This window comes from Taudactylus pleione, unplaced genomic scaffold (genome assembly GCF_031769625.1).
Source record: "Taudactylus pleione unplaced genomic scaffold, aTauple2 ptg000114l, whole genome shotgun sequence".
NCBI classification, from domain to species: domain Eukaryota; kingdom Metazoa; phylum Chordata; class Amphibia; order Anura; family Myobatrachidae; genus Taudactylus; species Taudactylus pleione.
The window spans coordinates 915,841-937,667 of NW_028284516.1; the positions used below are offsets into that span (position 1 = coordinate 915,841).

Sequence of the window (21,827 nt, forward strand, 5' to 3'; positions counted from 1 at the left end):
CCCGCGGAATTAAAAAATTGGTCACAATTCCAGCAAAATGTTTTCCGTGAGGAAAACATTGCATCCAATTGGATATGCCCCCCATGCATATCAGTTACTCAGTGCAATGTGCCCAGTTTCAGTTCTGGATCACTGTCCAGATTCTACACTGAACTGAAAAGAGCAAGAAGGGCAGTGGAACTAGAGAGACAGGCTGGGTATGCAGCAGAACCACAATCTTGGCCAGAAATTAGCCATAGGTAAACAGAATTGAACAACATATTTATTAGTGTATTTCACAAAGTGTTCCTAGTGGCTTATCATATGACTTTTATGACCTTCCAGGGCAGCAAAAAGACCTGAAGTGGAGTCTCGCTGTTATTCAACTGTTTTCTGCTGAGGGACTGGACACTTTCATTCGAATCCTTCAGAAAATGAATAGCATCCTCATCCAGCCGTGGAGACTTCATGTCAACCTTGGGACCACGCTGCATCGGGCAATAACCATCTCTGTGGCTCGCTGCACCCTTGCTCTGCTTAAGACCATGCTGACAGAGCTTCTGAGAGGCGGCTCCTTTGAGTTTAAGGATATGCGGGTCCCATTCACACTGGTCAACTTACACATGCTGCTTTGTTCTATACCTCTTTCTGGAAGGCTGGATGGAGAGGAGCAAAAAATCCAGAATGATATCATAGACATCTTATTGACCTTTACACAAGGAGTCAATGAGCAGTTGACGATCACTGAGGAGACTTTGGCCAACAACACGTGGTCATTGATGCTGAAAGAGGTCCTTTCCTCTGTCTTAAAAGTACCTGAAGGCTTCTTCTCTGGACTCATCATACTATCTGAGCTTCTACCCTTCCCACTTCCCATGCAGACAACTCAGGTAACAATTCTGGTTATGGTGGTCTACCTTTACTGCAGAATAGGTCCATTGCGTTTACAAGTTAAAACAACGAACAACAGGCATTGTACTGCAAAGAATTACCCTGGAAAGTAAAGTTTTGTGCTGTCTTCCAGGCTATTGAACCACAAGACATTGCAGTGGCTTTGAACACCAGGAAGCTGTGGAGCATGCATCTGCATGTACAGGCCAAGCTTCTACAGGACATTGTGAGGTCCTTCTCTGGGACGTCATGTCAGCCTCTGCAGCATATGATCAGACGCATCTGTATCCAGCTGTGTGATCTGGCCACCCCTACCGCTATCTTGATCATGCGGACAGTACTGGATCTCATTGTGGAAGATCGGCAGTGGTATGTCAAGTTGATGACAAAATTGTCCTTTAATTCATTTTGCAATGGACTTTTTCTTCTTTATTAATCAGATTTATTTTTATTCTCAAGCCAGAACACCAACCTGTATTTACATGGTATATGTTACTTTAGTTTTAGCCAATATATTACTTTTTGTCTTTCTCTGATTAGTAGCTTAAACGCAAAATTGTATTGGAACCAAAGAAGGCATTACATAGTATAAACATGTTCACACACTGAAACATCCTTAGTGGTGACACGTCTAATTAAGGCAGCAAAAACAGAGATTTTTTTCACTGATCTACAATGTGTGTGTATGTGTGTGTGTGTATATATATATATATATATATATATATATATATATATATATATGTGTGTATATGTGTGTATATATATTATATTATTTTTTTTTATCACTGTATCCTGTTCGGCCAAACAAATAAGTTAATTTGGACAAGTAAATAGGATTATTCAATCGAAAACACACAGGTGCCGTGATAAGTTCACAGACCTATGTGTTTTTGCCAATGCAGCAACTCAGCACTTTTTGGGGATTATTTTTCGGGACACATCAGATCCCAAAAATTTTTTTCCTGTTAAGTGCATGCATTGGGGCAGACTCCGGGGCTAATAGGATAGCCCCCAGGGAGGACACTGGCAGGTTTACAGGCTCAGACAGGAGTGTGGGCACTTTAAATGGCCACGCTAATGCTGTAAACACTCCCCCCTTCTACACCCCGTGCCTTGTAGAATTCAGTTTCTGTTCTAACCAAGCCTCCACAGGACAGAATGGAGAGTAGCAAACAAAGAAGAGAAATTAAACACAACGTGCTCCTACAACAATAAACATAAAAGGAGAACTAGAGTGTAAATGTGTGTGCTCCCAGAGTCGCCCAATGGACTCAGGAAAAGATTTAACTTTAGTATAACTTTAACATTTTTCTTTCATCCTGTTGGAGGACACTGGAAGCCTTGGTGATATCCCAAAGCTGCCCCTGTGGGTGGGGTACCCTTCATCTCTAGGGGGTGCTGCTACCTGGGAAAGCTCAGCTGTCGATTGGGCCAGATACCACTCCCTCCAGGCTGAACTTCTATACCCAAAGTTTTCTTTGTCCCCCAATTGGATGAAAAAGAAATACTCATTTTGACTGGCATTTTCATTATTTGTGTTCTCTTAAAAATAAGGGTTGGTGATGCCGATAATTGTACTGACCAGCAGAAGTTTTGAAGAATCTGACACCCTTTGAGGCAGTAAAGGAAGTAATCTCTGCAGGAACAAGTGTGTGTGTGTGTGTGTGTACGCGTGTGTGCGCGTGTGTTAGTATCATAATATATGTTGTACTGAGTGTATAGCTGAAGTTTTTGAGATCTGGTTTGCTGAGAGATGAGTCCATTACCTTTTTGTTTCAGTGGTCCAGATGACAAGGAGAAACCGTTTACAGGTCAGACTGCTCGGCTCCTCGCCCTCCTGGACTCCTTGGCATCCCACAGAGCTTGCAAAGTGGTCATTTTACACCTGATAAATGGAGGAAAGGGCGACGAGCGCTATACCGAGCTTTTCCAAGAGCTGCTGACCTTGATGAAATCTTCAGGTGACCATGTCATCCGCCAGCAGTGCGCAGAGTATGTTGCGTCCATTGTGCAGTACCTCTGCGACCAGGTACCCTTTCTTTTCTACCCATGTGGCAGAATGTCAGTTGTCTACTACTTGTATTGTAACATTGATTTATTCTCTCTTAGGACATTGCCCTTATTATACCAAGCTCTGGAGAAGCCCCCGTGTCGGAGTTAGAGCAGCTTGCCAATTCCTTGCCCAGCAAAGAGCATCTGCCCTCCATCGGTGATAGTTTGTTGGAGACTTTAGCGAACAATGACAGCACCTACACATCCCTCCTTACCTGTATCAGGACTATGATGTTCCTATCGGAGCACGATTATGGCTTCTATCACTTGAAAGGGTAATTGAAAAGCATTAAATAACTATACCTAGGCTGTTGACCATTTCTTAATTTGAGGGGAAAAAAAAAATCATAAAAGCACAAACCGCTTATTGGGAAAATACAATATATGAAAATCGCCAGTTTACAGTACTTCTCTCTCTTAAATTAATTACTCTTCCTTTAGCAGTCAGATAGGGTCCTACTGTTATTAAGGAATGGGAACCCCCTTACGCGTATTGGTGCCATCAGCCCCTGCATGGTAGAGGGAGTACCCTACGGTTTGGCACTAGGCAGAAACTTCCCCTTTCTCTCCAGCCGCTGCTGTGGCGCTAACTGTCTATATGGTATGTCGTGTCTGGTTGCGATAACACTTTGCATATCAGCTAGACGTACAACTCCTTGTGCCTTCTTACGTGTAACCAGGGTGATAAATGTTCGAAAATAGATATCATTTACATCTCATTCTATAAGTGTCATTAATTCACCATATTTCTTTAATTGATTGAATTTCATGATTCGTCATCTCATTTTGCATCGTTTAACAATTTGTTAATTTCCTTACCACCCCCTATGTATCTGCACTTAATTCCTCTCTTCCATTATATAGATCCCACTAACAAAGAATCACCTCCCTTACAATTACAGGTCATCCCTCTTAGACGCAGTTTTACCAGTAGATTTCTTTATCCCAAGTGCTCTCTGATGTACCGTTCAATGTTTGTTTCAGTTCCCTCAGGAGACACAACAATGCCATCTACTTACTGCTGAAAAGAGTATTATGTGGGTTTGGAAAAGACGCCGGGGACTTGGCCTCCTCATTTTTGGATTTCATGAGACAGATACTGAACTCTGACCCAGTAGTAAGTAGACCTTCCTCTGTCAAATGTCACCAAAGCTGTCCATGTGCTTTCTGGTTTATTTAACTACAGTATACTTCTGCGTTTTATACGTTCATGAAGTCTCAGGTTTTGTATGTGCTATAACTGCATGATTCTCTTTACTGATCCTGTTCCGACCTTTGATTTTGCAATTTGCATTACCTAGCTGCCAGAATGGCCATCGTCACTGTTATATTGCCCCATAGAACAATGTTAGACTTGATTCACACAAATAAAAAAATAATACCACAAGGTTTATGTGCATCACTCTCATTGTGCAGACTGAAGATGGAGGAATGATGGAAGTAGACAACGCTCATCCCACAAAGACCCTCGGGCTCAGCCCCGGTGAGATCAAGCAACTGCTTCTTGGAAAAGAAGAGCCGGCACAGAACTTACTTCTAGATTTGGAGAAGCTTGTTCTGGTAAGTTTGGATTTTCTGTCTTTGGCTGGGTAGCTGTGCAATTTAAGATCCTTTTGCTGACTTCTGTGTGTCATCGTAGGAGCAGTCGAAAGAAGATGAGAATTTGGAGTCTCTGTTGGACAATGTGGCTGGATTTAGACAGATACTTGAAACGGCCAAAGAGCCCTTACCACTGAGTGACCAGGAGGTGGAGCCAATACTGCCAGCAACAGACTCTCTGCAGAACCTGTTCAATAACAGGTAACTAGGAAGTCTGGATTGGGTCCTGCTCCATCCCCAATTATGTTACCATTGCCCTGCATAGGAGGTGGGCATAATGAGCTTGCACTCCATTATTTCAAACAAGAGGTTTAGTTTTGCACCCTCTACTTCCGCGCTTTGCCACTATTGGGCGCCAATAGGATTCTGCACATGTGACAACTTCTGGCCAAATGTATTTCTCTGTTCATGAAACTGGTATCTTGGGCATCTCACAGGATAGTTCCTGCCAAAGGTGCTTTCCTATCTGACATTATGTAGAATCCTCTCCTTCCCCGTCTTGCACATAGTCACTTCAGCCGCTAATCTCCTGTGGTGAGTTTTGGGAGTTCCCATCACCTGTAAACCCCAATAGCTAAAGGAGAACAGGGTATTTGTGCTTAACAGTTCAATCCTTTCTTCCGAGACTGAATGGGGACACAGACCACTGTAGCTAGTAGAACTATTTATAAGTCCTATTGACTGTTAACCAATAAATCTGTGTACTAAAGAGCTACCTATATGTATCAAGAAAAACTACCATAGCAGGGGGGTGGCCAATTGGGGTGTGATTTGATACATTATGTCGACATGAGAATGACGACACAGTCATAATGTTGCTATTGACTATGTCAACATCCATCATGTAGACAGTTATTAAATGTCGACAAGTTAGAATGTTGACATACCGTTCCTGGTGGCCCAGTAGTGACATTCCTGCCTCTGGTGCCTGCAGCGCCTTTCGGGTCCCGGAAGTCACCCAATCCTCCGGCATTCCAGTAAGTATTCCGTAACCCTCCCTCTAGTGCCCTACCCCTCCCCTAGTGCCAAACCCTCCTGCCCACAGCCTTAACCCTAATACCTCATAATTGTCGACATTGCGTTGTTGTAAATGTTGACCTAATAACTACATCTCGCCCATTGTAGAACTGTAAGTGAATGGTATGAAGTTGGCGAGTAGAGACATTATAACAAATAGTTCTTTGTAGAGTGACAGAGAAGCTTGCCCCAGTAGACTTGGTAGTGAAAGAGTTAACTTTTTAAGGATTAAGTGAAATAGATCAATATAGGTAGATTGGAAGTTCATTTGATTTTATTTAGTTTTCTATTCATTTTAGTACATATCTTAGTAAAAACATGGTGTTTTTGTTATAGAAGAGATGGAAAGCAATCTCGGTGTTAATGCATTATAACATTCAAAATAAAGGATACTATGTCATTAACGTACAGTTTGCACTATGCTTTTTACCCTCCCCGGACTTATAACCGTTACATTTATGGCTTTGTAGATCTGTGTACGTTCTCGCAGAAGTGATGGACGAGCAGCTGAAATCTTTGTCATTTTCACCATTCCAACCCGAGGAAGCAGATGTTGATCTAGACACGGTACACGGTCTCTTATTTCTCTCCTTTTACCATAACATTGTGGTGACCACGCTTACTGTTCTCTCCGAGTCCAGGGGAATGTTCTACACACACAAGCTAGAGGGTGTAATCTGACCTTTTATATGATCTTATACAGTTTCAGTCTTCATGTTGTCATATGGAAATTTCTTTTATTTAAAGGTGAAAGTTGATTTAATTGACCTTTCTGCAAAATGCTGCAATGACTTTGACTTAAGAGCAGAGCTGGAAAAATCCTTCATGTTGGAGCCGTCTTCGCCGGGCCGGACGAAGGCCTCCAAAGGGTTTAAACTGGGAAAGCACAAAAATGAGACCTTTATTACAAGGTGGGTTGGAAAGTGATGAGCGGAATATCATCTTTGGCACAATGAAGTAGAAAGGAATATCTAGGGATCGGACAATTAGACCTTTTTACTTGGTTGATAGAAATTCTTTATTCTCTCTCCCATTAGTGGCAAGTCGGAATACATTGAGCCAGCAAAAAGAGCTCACTTTGTGCCTCTGCCTCGTGGAAGGGGCAGGGGAGGATTTGGACAGGCAATGCGTCCCCATGATCTGTTTCGGCAGAGGAAGCAGAACACAAGCCGCCCGCCTTCCATGCACGTGGACGATTTTGTGGCTGCTGAGCGTAAAGAGGTGGTACCACCAGTTGGTATACTTCCTCCCAAGCGACCACCAAAAGTGACTCAGAAGGTTCCGTCCCGGGGTGGGTTTCCAGGAAATAGAGGCGGCAGGGGAGCGTTCCATGGTCAGAGCAGATTCTTTACGCCGCCTGCGCCCAAAGGTTGGTGGCAATCATTTGATGATTGGATTGACAGATTTAATAAATGGATTTTTGTGTTTACTGTGTAACTCCTCTCTCTGGTATTGTATAAGGCACAGATAATTCATTATATTCCACATTGAAATAGGCATGGCACTGGATGAAAATTGCACAGCTCCTCAACACCTTTCAAAGCCTGCTCCTCCCCAGTTTATATTCGCTGAGTAAGAAGACCCATCTGAGAGAGGGCAACTGATGAGATCTCGAACTTAAATCAGAAAGTTATCAATCATGGGGAAAATGTTAGCCACAGGATCTTGTGCTCCATCACCATATTAGCAGAGGCTTTTCCCACTAATCTGACGGAGGCTTTTAGTTCCCGGATATACGATGCATACAGTATTATGTCCTGTATATCTGAAGCCAGATGCCTGTCATCCTACCACCTTTCCAGTAGTTGATCTGCCCTATTGAAGGTCTTCTCAAACCAACCAAACTAGAAAGGTGACTTTTTAGCAAGTCCTTAGCCTCTTGTTTGAGGCATACTTCCAAAGGTGCTACATCATAGAAATGAATTGTGGTTATTTTATCCAGTGTCCTGTTTACTAACGTTTTAGGGGGTACAATATTAGCGATTAAGTTAGTTTCCGTTATGTTTTGTTTCTTGTACATTAATCATAATTTCTAAGCGCCCATATACTGCCTTTGAAATCAGCTATTCAGTGCACATATTTAAAGCCAATTAATTGCCCTTTAACAATGATCAGAACAATATGGTCAGAATATGATCATTAAGGTGAATAAATTGGGCCCTGTGACTCTCAGAATGAAAACACTCCTAGATCTATGCCAATGTTGCTACAGAAGCAGTCTGGCGATTGTGCCTTAATTAAGTTTAGACTATTGATACATATTAGAAAGGGGAAAATCATAATAAAAATACATATAAGATTAAATGTTTTCAGATTGAGTCACCTACATAAAGGTAATGTTCCCAAATGACACAGAATTGCCTGTTATCTCACTGATGGTCTTTTTCTTGTGATTAGTGAACTACAGGCGTCATGAAGGAGTCCGTGTCCTGAACTGGACTGCGCAGACCACTCCACGGGGCACCTACGTGGAAAGCAGGGGTGCCCAAAGCAATTTTGATAGGGGCCCCTTGCCCCCTCTTAGACAGAGCTCTGCAGGTATGTTTCCCTGGTTCAGACTAAGAATGTACAGTGGTAGTATGCCTTGTGTATGCTCAACCAATTCCCAGCCTGTACATTCACTAGAAACTTATGCCTTTTACACATGGATCAGTACGAGAGAGACTGATAACGGTAACTGTCAGGTTCCTTGATGGATTTTATAATTCCATGGAAAGATCTGATCAGACTGAAACACACAGGGGCAATTCAGTTGTTTTAGCGTGCCCGAACTCCTGTCAAGTGACGGGAGATCGAGGGGCGACATTCAATTGTTTTTAGGCGCCTATGTCTTTTCACGCATGTCACGCCCAAATAGACCTGGTTTAGCCACGTAAAATAGCTGAACCTGTCTAAAGTCCTGGTTAGCGCACCCAAAACCAGGACTTTTCGCACATTTCTGCTTGGTACCTCAGGAGTGTGCGGGCAGAAATGTGTCCACCTGTGGCATTTGTGCCCGAACGGAGCTACAATTGAATTGCTCTGTCTGGCTCCCCTTGCCCACAGCCGCATGTGAAAACAATTGAATCACCCCCTTAAAAAGTAAAATTATGGAAACAGTATTGTTTTCATCTGATTCAGTATGTGTCCATGTTCATTGTAAAACGTTTCCTCACCTGATCCTAACCTTCATGTTTCATCTCTAGGATACCGTCTTAACCCACGTGAACGAGCTGCGAGGGGCCGTGGAGGCCTCGGGCCGTCCTGGACAAATGCTGTTGGCGGTGGAAACAATTCACGGGGAAAGTTCATGGGGGGAAATGGCAACCGGGGGCGCCACATACGTTCTTTCACAAGATAGGAGAAACTCTCCTGGACATCTTATATATGTGAATATTTTCTAAGATTGTTGGAAAGTGGCAAACGCAGCACTAAAGGACCAATGGACAGAGGTGCTTCGATGGCGCTCTTGGATCTGGCGATAGTAAATGTATTTTGATACACATGTTCAAAGTCGGTGTGTAAAAAACATTTTATTTTTCTGTACAGTATAGTCATTTTTCTGTGTTGGTCTTATTTCTTTGGAGCAATTTTTGTAATTAAAATAAGGATCACTTATTGACCCATTTTCAGTTGCGTACGCACACTCTTTGTATATCCATGTGTATGGGCATACCCCCCTTGTTCTATTATAATTGATGTTTATAGTTTTTTAACATGCAATAGTCATTGAATAAGATATATCACAGATATAATAATACAATTCATATATATTCATTCAGAAGATAATTGCAAAATATAGTGAGTATAGAGACAAAAAAAATCTTTATTGCACCTTTAAGGAGTCCCATGCTGGTGGTAGATACAGGAAAAACGATGTGTTAAGCAGGGATTGTAAAAGAAAATGCAAGTGGCCAGGGGCGTAGGTATTTGAAAGCCTCATAGCAAAAGTTTGAAAGGGCCCCTATGTGTCACCCAATGGTGAAAAATGTATATAACACACGTAACTTTGACAAGAAAGATGGGCGCCCGCTGCACCCCTTGCACCTATGGTAGTTATGCCCATGCAAGTGGCTATAGGTGAAATACAGGTGTTAATTATTACAAATCTTTAATTACCAGTTCCTGCTTACAGTCTAAATTGAAGAAGGTTGTGAGGTTTTTTTCACTTTCAAGTTGACTTTTTTTATTTTTCTTTACATTTTTTTTTTATTTTTGTTTCAGTTTTTGTGGGGGGTTTCCAGGGTTTTGTGCAGATTTTCTTTTTTTTTTTTTTTTTTAATAGTAAAGAACAAATACACACAGCACTCATCCTACTTACGGAAATGAACACGCACAGCAGAACAGAGTAGCACACAGCACGCAATTAACTTGCACTGCACACAATAAAAACATCAAGTTGAGAAAACAAACCAGATCACAGGGTCCATGGTGTAGACACATTTTATCTAATCCTGATAAATTCTGGGCGCAACCACGGCCAGTGTAGCTAATTTTATAAAACTTAGAGAAACAATAACCAAATCTAGCCATTAAGAATTAGTGGGTTTATCTAAGCTTCTTCCGCATATAGGCCCTCATTCAGAGCCACTCGCTATTTGCGGTCGTTCGTTCTAAAACAAGGGGTGGCTATTCAAATGAACCATTCGCTGTTTGCGGTCTGTTCACGCCTCTATGTCTGAACGAGCGAACAAAACATGCGGACGTTTATTTGAAAAATACGCCCCCTGGCCGCTCGCATCATACGTCATGTCCGCTATTTATTAGATTAATCGAGTACATCGACCAGGGTATGAACTGCTCGCTATTCTTGGGGCTGGTGTTTGCTACCACAATTTTGCGAGCAGTTCGGCTATAAAATAACCCAGTGACGTGGTCAATGACGCTGCTGTTTTAAATATGCACACCCATAAAACGCCCGTTTTGACCTTTAAGCACGCCTGCGTTCTGATTTCCACTCCCCGTTTTCAAGCACCTTCCCCTGTTACCACCCACATACGCCTCATTCTGTCAATCAAATTAGCAGGCATTCACTATTTTGCGAGCACATGAATTTCGGCCGCACTGACTGGTTCGCGCATGCGTATAACGATCCGTACGCATGCGCAGTTCGGCAAACATCGCTCGGAGCGAACGAGCTGCCGCTTACGAGTGGCTCTGAATCAGGCCCATAGACAACTGATATTCTGCTATAATGTAGAGTGAAATGAAGGTCTACAGATGTGTCCTTGCTCACCTAGCCCCAATATGCCACGCAGAACGGCATGCTTGGTGTGAGTGAGCCGACAGGTCTTGTGCTGGCGTCGAGTGTCTTTTTTTAATTTATTTTTTTTCCGAAAATGCGTCTAAGTCGAACTTTGCATGATAATTCAGAGACTCTGGGGCATTCAATTTGGCTGCGAAAAGCCGTTATCGGCTATCATTTATCGGCGACTGTCATTTTCGCATGTTTCAATTAGCCCTGTATTCCTTTACAAAGGCTTTTCGCTGGTGCGAAAAGTCTGTTAAAAAACGGGGATAACTTTTCACCATGTTTTACATGGTGAAAAAAAGTGCAGAATTGGGGTTTAGGGGTGCAGGCTTAAAAAAAAATAGCCTGCACTCCTGGGAGTATCCACTAAAAATAATCTGTGTCAAAGTTAAAATAAAAAATTGGGACACCCCAAAAAAATTATTTAATTTTGGGGGTAAAAAAAAAAAAAAAAAAATAGGGAACAAACTTCTAAAATAGCGAAATGAATTCCAGAGGGGTAGGTGTTTTCTTCATTGCGGGTAGTAGTGGCAGGTGCATTTTTGAAGAATTAAAAAAAATCATTTTAGGGACTTAAAAATATGCTTGCACCCATTGTCATGTACCCCAAATTTGATGGCCATAGTTATTTCCCCCCCCCCCCCCCCCCCAAAAAAAAAAAGCTAAGTGCTATTCTTCACCACCTTCCTCCAGGCGCATTTATGTACCTGCCGCGGCTATTTAGAAACCCAGACTCCCTTCAGCAGGCAAAAATGGGGGTGCCCATAGTGATCCCCCATGTCTGAACATCTTTAGGGGGGTCCCAGGAACATTTCCCAAAAGTTCCCTAATTTTTTCGATACTTATCTTTCTGCTGGCTCCCGTTTTCGCTGATTCCTAATTGAATTTGGGGATAAAGCGGGCACGCGCCTGATACTTTATCCCCATCAAAACCTCCAATGTGGAGCGAAAATTCCAGCACGGACTTTTCGCTCCACATTGAATACCCCCCTCAGTCGCACACAGATATACAAGTGTTTGACCAGACAGCAGCAAAGACGAGTGAGGGCATATCTCTATCTTTCTTCAGAGAGACATGCTTGTTCAACAAATCCAGTAGCCGAATGAGTGTGCACATAAGCGGACATCATGGAATACCGTTTATATAGAAAGAGCCTCTTTGTCCAAGCATCTCATACAATGCAATGTGACTGGTATATATGCTCTGTGAAAGAATTGGATCAGTTTAGTTTGGGCCAAAATTACCAGGAGTCCTGGATCGTGTATCAATCAGAGCACCACATGTTCATAAATGCTTGGAGAGGAGACATGTTATTTACATGATGTAGATGGTAATTGTATATGAAGGTTGGGAAAGCATAGGAGTGACTACAGGGATGGGCACCATCATCAGTCCTGCATAAATGTTATGGAGCTGTTTGCTACTGAAGCCTATATTATTATCATCATTTTTATTTATAACACCAGGGTTGCGTAGTGCTGGACATACAGATGTAGATGCTAATGCAATCGAATTTGCGTTCTTGTACGGATCGCAATTACGAAAATATGGTAATGACTTATCCGCCATGCAGTGCATAGAGACGCCCACTGAAAGCATCTAACATCAGCTACTCACGTACAGAACCAGAAAGATCGAATGCAGATCAGACAGCCACCAGGCTTCTGAGTAAGTCTAAGTTGTCGCAGACATAGTGGGTCTCCAGAAACGCAGAGGGCTCTTCTGCTGCGAGCAAGGACGTAGTGGCTAATTTATGCACATCCAGAACACCGTGTCTAAACAGGCTGACTCGGTTTTTCTGACACTCCAAACACACACCCTGCCCCCCCCATCACTGGCACCAAACACTGACTACCTGTCACTCGCTTTGCAACTGAATCCTCTGCGTGAGTGTAATTGCAATACAATAGATGCGCATGTGCAGTACAGCTGTCACATATGCGCAACGTCAAACAATCTCTTAATCTGTGTAACCCGTACTGTGCAAAAGTTTTACGCGGGTGTGGAAAAAATGCTGCTAAGTAAGAATGCTTTTTAAAGCAGAAGTGTTAAAAGTTTATTTTTTTATCAATTAACAAACTGCTAAGTGAATGAAGAGAAATCAAATCAATATTTGGTGTGACCACACTTTACCTTCAAAACAGCATCAATTCTTCTAGGTACACTTGCACGCAGTTTTTGAAGGAAATCGTCAGGGAGGTTGTTCCAAACATCTTGGAGAACTAACTACAGATCTTCTATGGATGTAGGCTTGCTCACATCCTTCTGTCTCTTCATGTAATCCCAAACAGGCTAGATGATGTTGAGATCAGAGCTCTGTGGGGACCATATCATCACTTCCAGTACGCCTTGTTATTCTTTACGCTGAAGATAGTTCTTAATGACATTGGCTGTATGTTTGGGGTGGTTGTCGTGCTGCAGAATAAATTTGGAGCCAATCCGATGCCTCACTGATGTTACTGCATGATGGATAAGTACCTGCCTGTATTTCTCAGCATTGAGGACACCATTAACCCTGACCAAATCCCCAAATCCATTTGCTGAAATGCAGCCCCAAACTTGCAAAGGAACCTCCACTATGCTTCACTGTTTCCTGCAGACACTCATTATTGTACCTCTTTCCAGCCCTTCGGCGAACAAATATTTCCCCCTTCTCTGTAAGTCGTCAGGGGCTTCTTTAGAAAGTTCTGAGGAAGCCACTGATGACTTACAGAGGCGGGGAAGTGTGTTAAGGATTCACTTATACTGGCACCATTGGATTTTTTGGAGGATTAGGAACCTATTACTATGATCTCCATATATGATCATCACATGGTTGGACTTAGGATGACTCGTATAAGTGCTTTAAATAAATACAAAGTCCAACCATGTGATGATCATATATGGAGATCATAGTAATAGGTTCTTAAATCTCCAAAAAATCTGTTTCGTACGGATCTTTACATTCTGTCTGTTGGTTTCAGCTGCGACAAAAATACTCCCAAATATTCCAATGTAGGTTGAAGGTTGAAAAAGACCACAGGCTGGTCGAAACATGTTGGTGGAGGAGAACTGTTGTAACTACCTGGCGATGTGAAGGGAGGACTGATATTCCTGAATTGAGGCCCTGCTTGTCTCACACGACATCTGGTAGGAGTGTGTTATATAGCACTATTTTGTTTACATATCTAATAAAGGGTTTTATGCTATATTTTTCTCCTTTCTTGTTCCATATACACTTTGGGAGTGATACTTCCTACATTGGAATATTTGGGAGTATTTTAGTCGCAGCTGAAACCAACAGAGAATTTAAAGATCCGTATTAAACAGATTTTTTGGAGGATTAAGAACCTATTACTACGATCTCCATATATGATCATCACATGGTTGGACTTTGTGTTTATTTAAAGCACTTATATGAGTCATCCTATTATTTCATTTGCATATTGTTTACTCTGGAGTGGTAGGTGACATTTGTGCTAGTGTTTTTTTCTGCACAAGATCAGGACATCCCTGTTTAATTCTTTCATTGTGTTCAAAGTTAACATAATGTGCCCATTCCATGGTAAATGCATGTAATCCATTTTAAATGAAGCTTACTGTGTTACACTGTTCTAATGATCTAGGAACTTTATAAGTGGACAAAAAGGCATTTCTCATAGCCAGTAATTTTAATGAGGATAATAAGGTTACAGTCGTACATAAACACGATAAAGGTGGTGGCAGAAGAATAAAATACATAAATTGAATACTAATTTTCTTGATATTAATGACATTCTGAATATCACATTTATACTTATAAAAGACATAATGTGTTATAAATCTGCAGGCTATATACATAAAACATGACAGAGAACAGCTATCTTTCAGTTTCCTTATCTACTGACCTTTGCCCCAGCTTTGCACATGCAGCGTCCTAGTATTATGCAAATACTAACATTTATGTAACCATCATTTGTTTATGCTAATTTGTTATTTGTACTACAAGTTATATAATGTACCGACATTTCTCTCCTTATTTAAAATGCAGTTGAGCCAAACTTAAGCGACTTGAGTTAGGAAATTTCACTATGTATAGAAATTCTGCAAGGAAATTATATCATTTGTGGGTGGCAGTTGTATGTGCTGGTATGGCTGCAGCGTACTGTGCTCCGTTGTAAATTATACCATATTTAAAGGTGGGTATTTTAAAATAATCAAAAGTAACAGAGATTAAAGTGTTGTAATTAAATGCTTATTGACTATAACGGGATATAGTCAGCATCCTGGCGTGCGGGATGCCGACAGTCTGAATACCGGCCCTGAAATCCCGACAGGTTGGGTTCCCGGCACCAGTTCCCAATCAATGGCATCCCAAAGGTATGTATCGAGGTGTTAGGGGAAGGTTAGGCACTGGGTAGGGAGTGTTATGATTAGGGTGCGGGGAGGGGGGGTTAATAGGTGCGTACACACTAGATGATTCGCTCCATGTGCGATATTGTCTAGTGTCTCCCCGGCAGAGGTGTGCTCAATGTCGTTAACGACATTAAGCGCACACACACTGAACGATACCCTCCCTCATCCCCAAACATGCAACAACCTGATAATACCGTCAGGTTGGCCTGCATGCTCGGGCGATGAACGTTATCGTTCATCATTTTAGCGTCCACACTGGCCGATATAGTGAACAATATCTTTATCGTTCAAAATATTGTATATGCACCTTTACGTTTAGGGTGTGGGGAGGTTAGGGTTAAGCATTGGGGAGAGGTTACAAAATTATTCACCGCTGTTCCCTATGGGTGTCGGGATACAGCTGTCGGTATTCTGACCAGCGGCATCCCGACAGCTGGGATTTCATACCCAACTCATTATAACGTCTAATTTCCAATGTATTGGCTTTACTCTCCCTGCTGAGAGGGTACCCACAGACGCCTTAGGGCCTAATTTAGAGATGTACGTAAACCTGATGTTTACATACATCTACAATGTTTTTTTATCTGCACATGCGCAGTAGCCGCACTGTCCACATGAAGATCTGGGGCTGCGATGTAGCTTACAGTGCCCCAAATGCCGCAGTATGATTGACTTGTTGCTGGTGCCCGGGGGCGACAACAGGAAGTGTTACAGAAATGGGGGGGGGGGGTGTTAGCCCCGTTTCCTGGGTGTTCTGAAGTCATTGGCTGCGTCCTTGGACACAGCTTCACTAGCCCCAGTTGTGTGGTTTAACAGGATATCCAGATGTTCCATGGTCACGCAGTTGAGCCGATTCTGTGTCCTCAGATGCAGCAGCGGATCACAGAAGCCGGCAGTGGATGTATTTTAACTTAATACGCCTCCTGTGGCTTTTGCACATTTTAGCACAGCCGCTGACACAGGCCCTTATTTTCCACGTTTTTAGCAAAATAAAGGATTGGACCCATTCATCATCTCAGGTACACAGGAGATATCAGGCCTCCTTCATTCACAGAACTGAAGTGGCATGCCATCCCCATGCAATAGTATGGGGACTACTATTCATCAAACTCCGAAGTCCTGCTACTTCCTGTAAGAAGGAAATTGGGACTGCAACGATGAATCCATGTGGATTCCTTGGCCTCCTCTGGCTCTCACGGACGGTGCTCTTGTGCAGTATCAATTCCCAGTAGCGTCAAGTTTCACAACTAGTAATGGCAACTAAAATGGTAGAATTAGGGGCTCTATCTGAGCAATTTATTACTGCTCCGCTGCCGGGAAAGCTGCTCAGAACAACTGCTGTCCCGACGGCAAAAAAAATAATCACATGCTCTGGTACATAGGTTCTCAAACTCAGGGCCTGATTCAGACCCGTTCACAAGCGGCCCCTCGCTTGTACGCGGCCGATGTTATGCATTTGCGCATGCATATGCATCGCAGTGCGCAAACTAGTTTGAGCAATCGGGTAGCAATCGTTCGTTCAGCAAAGGCAGCCCAGTGGAATGAGTGACAGGAGAGGCCGTTTGTGGGTGGTAACGGGCAGGGCAGTAGTAACGGGGGAATGGAGGTGTGAACGCAGGTGTGCCTAAGTGTTTCAACGCCGTTTCAGAGGTGTGCATAATTAACAGGCAGTGTCATAGTACACGTCACATGGATGATTTTTACACAGAACTGCTCCCAATGCTTGCGATAGGGTACAGTCAACCACAAGCGCTGCGGTCTGATCCGATGGTTGCCGATGTACCAATGTTTTAATACACTTCCTGGAGATGACGTTCACTAGTGGGCGGCTAAAGACAGGCTGGTGGGCGTTTATAAACACAGTGATCGCTCGCAAAGACATAGGGGGCGTGCTTATGCCTTGCGTACGATGGCCTGCCTTGACGTCACTTAGCTGAATTTGCATATGCGGTATTCAGTCGGGAAGCCGGTGGACCTAATCCCAACAGTCTGCTTCCCGACTGTCATATCCCGGCAAGAGTCTAAAGACAGGTGTCATTAGACATACGCCGGGAGCCCGATGCCCGGCATCCCGATCAAAGGGACGCCAGGTGCCGAGCGCCGATAGCCGCGGGTTTAGATTTAGGGTTCTCGGGTGGGACAGGGTTAGGCTAGGGGAAGGGGGGTTAGCGTTAGGCACCCTTAAGGGAGGGTTAGGGGGGTAGAAATAGGTTAGTATATATTTACCTTTGACGATCGGGATTTCCTCCTCTGCCGGTATGCTGCTGTCGGGATTCAAACCGCCGGCGGTAAATCATACCAATTCTGCATAGGCTGGGAACGAGCGTCCGCATCTAGCGAACGGGTCTGAATCAGGCCCTCAGTCCTCAGGACCCCAAACAGTGCATGTTTTCCAGCATCGCAATTGAAATAATGTAGATCTTTTAAAATGTGTCAGTGAGTAATGAATACACCTGTGCACCTTCTCAGTGACCTGCAAAACGTGACCAGTGTGGGGTCCTGAGGACAGAGTTTGAGAACCACTGCTCTGGTAGATTTGGGCCTGCTGCCGCAATTGAGTCCTTAATATGCACAGAGCCATCACATTAATTGTTAAATAGGCTCCACAATGAGAGCACCTATATAAAGGCACTTTTCATTAAACTCTTGTGTGATGTCTGGTGAATATGGCTTATGTGCACCTATCAATACACCTATGAAAAGGAATTGATACACAGGAACAATGGACCAGATTCAGAGCCGCTCGCACCAAGCCTATGCAAATTCGGCTAAGTGACGGCATGGCAGGCGCTCGCTCAGAAAGGAATAAGCACGCAATCAGCCAACTGTTACGTTCTGCTCATGCGTATGCATTGCAGTGCGCAAACTAGCTATTGCTCTCGGGACTGTGATTGCAGAGGCTACGCAGACACCTCGCAGAGTGACTGACCGGAAGCACCGTTTGTGGGTGGTCGGGGAGATGCAGGCATGCCAGTGCGCCGTTGCAGGGTTGTGCATAAATTAGCCGCTGTGATGCCATGCGCAGCCTGAGGTCTCATAGCGTGCGTGGTTGTTAGCAATATCTGAGTAAGGTCAGAGCTTGTGCAAGTGTGTGTGAGGCTGCGATGGTACTCGATTGTACCAATGGTTTCGATAATCTGTTAAGTATTACGGATGTGTGTAAGGTAAAGTGGGCGTCCTAATGTAGTGCTGAGTTTGCATTGCGATCACAATGTATTAGCATGCTATCGCAGTTGACCTGCGTACGTACATGATATTGCGATCCGTAGTGAATCAGACCCAGGGTCCTCTGAGGCATATAAGGCTGATGGCAAGTATGTGTTGTTACCAATAGACAGAATACTTGAGATTCTCTATATCGGTTTGAGGCTGACCACTCATAAAATTCCTGAGCGACTTTACACAAGTTAATTATTGCAGACTTCCCTGGGTTTTCTCTTTATGCTTTCCAGGCGGGTTAGAGAGCGGCTGTTGGAAGGCTTATGTATTTCATTGTTGTTCTTAGATCTGCACTCTCTCTGTAAACCTCTCAGTAGCTCCGTCAGCTCCCGCTTCTCCAGGTCCGCCTGCTCCATGTCCTGGCGATGCTGTCTTTCTGAAGCCATCAGAGTTCGCACATCAGTCATCAGCTGCGACATCTGACTCTGCCGGGATAAACCACAGTCAGTCAAAGGCAGAGTACAATAGCAGAAACGGCTGTAACACTTTAATAGGAATCCAGCCAATGTTGGGATAATGACCAGGTCCACACAATTTATTGTAGCAATTGAAAACTAGAAAATCAGATCAGTAGCTGGAGGGAATGCTGATCCTTGTAGTGCCATTTTGGAGGATCTAGGGGTGCCTCCAGGTGAGTTGGCTCCCCATTTAGAAACACATGAATAGGTGACCCAAATTGGGGCTATTATTATCTATTGTAGGACCACCAGAGCAGAGACGCCATGACGTGGTTGGTGGCTTATCATGTATTTGCCAATGTGTGTAACTGAGTCCTCTGCATTTTATTACTATGTAGGATGCATGTCTCTTTGGCTGGCCCATTGGAGGATGCTGGGTGAATTTGTGTCTTGTTTTTATCTTAATTGAAAACTACAAATGTTCTTTAGTTGAGCATTGATTCCGTGGCGGCATGTGTCAGCTATTCAGACAGGAAGCAGTGTAAGACCTGGGTCTGAACGAGCTATTATGGCGCATACAGCAATATGAATGAACAGCCATTCTGCAAGACTTTTATAGACATGGGAGTCTCCGATTAATAAAAATGAAACAGCTGAGTACATCATTTATCCTAATTATAAAGAGCAAATAAAACTACGGTTTGTCATCAACAGCTGTAGAGAATAAAATAGGTGACACTGAGCAATGTTTATTACCTTAATGGTTCATATCTTATCATTTTCATTTTGAAGTTAAATTTTCCTTTAAAAGCAGAAAATGTGATTTTATTTGACTTAATTTAGTTTTTCTGTATTATAGACGTTTAGCCCCTGTCTCTGAGGCAGACACAAAGTGGCCGCAAGTGTGGCAGTCCATGGCAGCTAGATTATGCTAGTGCAAGCATCCGCCCGTCTAATGACACTCCCAGGAGGTGCATCTGGTCCATGCATCCGCCCAGTTGTCGCCCAGAAACGTCCATTTCACAGAAGGCTGAGGGCCTGATTCAGACCCACTCGCAAGCAGGTCGATGGTCCCCCACTGCGCATATGCCACCTCTGACGTGCGCATGCGTGTGACCCGTCCAGCGACGGCTGCTCCATCGCTACGAGTCTCGCTACAAGACGGGGTGGCTGTCAATGTTGATTGACAGCTCACCCTGTTTTGTAGGCGGGGAGGGGGGGTGGCTGCGCAAACGCAGGCATTCCCTTAGGAACGCCTGCTGTTTATGGGCGGCCCTACTGACATCACTAGTGATGTCAGTAGTGGACTTCCTGCACTATTAGAGCAGGGAGTCCACTCGGGCTTGCGAGAGCTGAGACCCTACCACAGGGTCTCCTCGCAAGGCCGATGGTCGCGATAATCGCGACGGGCTCCAGCTAGCTCGCTAGCTAGCTTAGCGAGCGGCCTGAGGAAAAAAAAAAAACGCCCATCCGCTTGAGATCTGTCCTTTACGGAGCTCCTTGCCAGTGTGGATGCTTTGTGAGACACACACGCAGACCTCGTTTGCTGTTTCTGACCCATGTGCAGTCTGCAGGATATCACAGGATGAGCCCACGTCTGATTCAGAATCACGGCCTTATAAACCATATAAATTTCTCCCTGCGTTTCTCAAAGGGAACTACTGTGACATAAAAATGTTCATTCTGTGTCTCTGTAAGTGGCAAACATGGGATTCTGAAGGTTTCATTCATTACTATAACAAGGGCCAAACTAAGGCCCTCATTCAGAGCCACTCGCAAACAGCAGTACGCTCGTTGCGTTCCGATGTTGACTAACCACGCATGCGTCGGTGTTACACTGCGCATGTGCGTACGGCAGATTGCGAGCTTTTTATCTGTCGTTCCTAAAATAGCGTACAGGAAGTGACATGTCAAATGTGATTGACAGAACAGGGCGTTTTTGGGTGTTGACGGGGGTGGAGATGGAAAAACGCAGGCGTGGCGAGGCGTTTTTGGGGCGTACATACATTAGCAGATGCGAACGTCAAATGTGTTCGGACCGTCACATACGTCACTGGAACATCCACTTTCCCTTCAAAATGCTCGCACAGTTTCGGGTCTGGATTACTCGACCACATTGGCGATGGCCTTCTCCTCCGTCCCGGGACTCCACGATGTTGCAGCGATTAATCGCGGGTGGTCACAAAAGCAATTAGTGTTGTATTGAAAACCGGCTTGGTATGTGTTTGGAAAGCAGTTTATTGGGATAGCACAAAACCGTACGCAGGTGGAAATCATACCTGCTAATGTCAGGATTACACAATCAATTGGCGTACATTTTTTGGGGGTTTTTTTGGCCTCAATTTGTTGTTTATGGCCTATTGTGACAATAATGTCATCATGTTTTAATTAGCTCCCCTTTTTTTTTTTAATGTGCAATTTGCATCGTTATGTGTTTTTTTAAACGTTCCTTCAAGAGGCCTTTTTTTTATACAAATGAAATGGTTTTTGGTGTCCTTTTTTGCCTTTAGGGCCAGGATTAAATGTAACCCATTTGTCCAATAATGTCACAATACAATGTCAGATTTTTTTCATAAATTTATTGTTTAAACACAAACCAATTGGCATAATATTTTTTTTTAGTTTTTCTGCCAAAGATACTTTTTTTCAAAAATAAATAATCAATAACTGATAACATAAACGTACAAAAATAACTTAAAAACATTTCACAAGAAAGGAGAGGGAAGTTTTGACCAGAAAGGAATATGAGCCAAGCACAGAAGGAGTGTGGGAAAAGTCGCCATTGCTGTCACCGTTTTTTCGCCCGTTTGGATGGGGGAGGGTGGGCGCCAGACCGGGTCCGGGATGCCATCGGGCTGGCCTGTCCAGAGGCAGATGTTGTGGCCTCTGGACTAGGCACAGGGCTAGGCACATTTGGAGGATTGGCTGATGTTGTGCCAGAGGTGGAGGATCCTGATGTTCCGGCAGGAAGGGAGGTCGGCTCCACCATGTGCTGGCGAACGAGCTGCTCCAGGGCATCGGCGATGCGGATGTTGGCCCTGGTATTTTCCGCCAGGGCCTGACCAAT

The 21,827-nt window shown here is 43.7% G+C and overlaps 2 protein-coding genes across 2 annotated transcripts in view; one reads left to right on the forward strand and one right to left on the reverse strand.

The window, feature by feature from the left end:
- The window catches only part of VIRMA (vir like m6A methyltransferase associated), a 49,054-nt gene extending 39,911 nt beyond the window's left edge, over nt 1-9,143 (forward strand). Inside the window, exons 13-24 of the mRNA XM_088471364.1 lie at nt 325-869; nt 1,004-1,239; nt 2,650-2,899; nt 2,980-3,197; nt 3,907-4,039; nt 4,339-4,482; nt 4,562-4,722; nt 6,009-6,105; nt 6,286-6,449; nt 6,576-6,907; nt 7,936-8,076; nt 8,724-9,143. Of these exons, the coding sequence (XP_088327490.1) occupies nt 325-869; nt 1,004-1,239; nt 2,650-2,899; nt 2,980-3,197; nt 3,907-4,039; nt 4,339-4,482; nt 4,562-4,722; nt 6,009-6,105; nt 6,286-6,449; nt 6,576-6,907; nt 7,936-8,076; nt 8,724-8,878 (2,576 nt within the window). The 3' untranslated portion in view covers nt 8,879-9,143. The remainder of the gene's footprint in view (nt 1-324; nt 870-1,003; nt 1,240-2,649; nt 2,900-2,979; nt 3,198-3,906; nt 4,040-4,338; nt 4,483-4,561; nt 4,723-6,008; nt 6,106-6,285; nt 6,450-6,575; nt 6,908-7,935; nt 8,077-8,723) is intronic.
- Nucleotides 9,144-14,448: 5,305 nt separating this feature from the next.
- Nucleotides 14,449-21,827, reverse strand: part of LOC148524897 (RING finger protein 151-like) — a 35,219-nt gene continuing 27,840 nt past the window's right edge. The window contains exon 5 of the mRNA XM_088471497.1: nt 14,449-18,787. Within this exon, the coding sequence (XP_088327623.1) occupies nt 18,551-18,787 (237 nt within the window). The 3' untranslated portion in view covers nt 14,449-18,550. The remainder of the gene's footprint in view (nt 18,788-21,827) is intronic.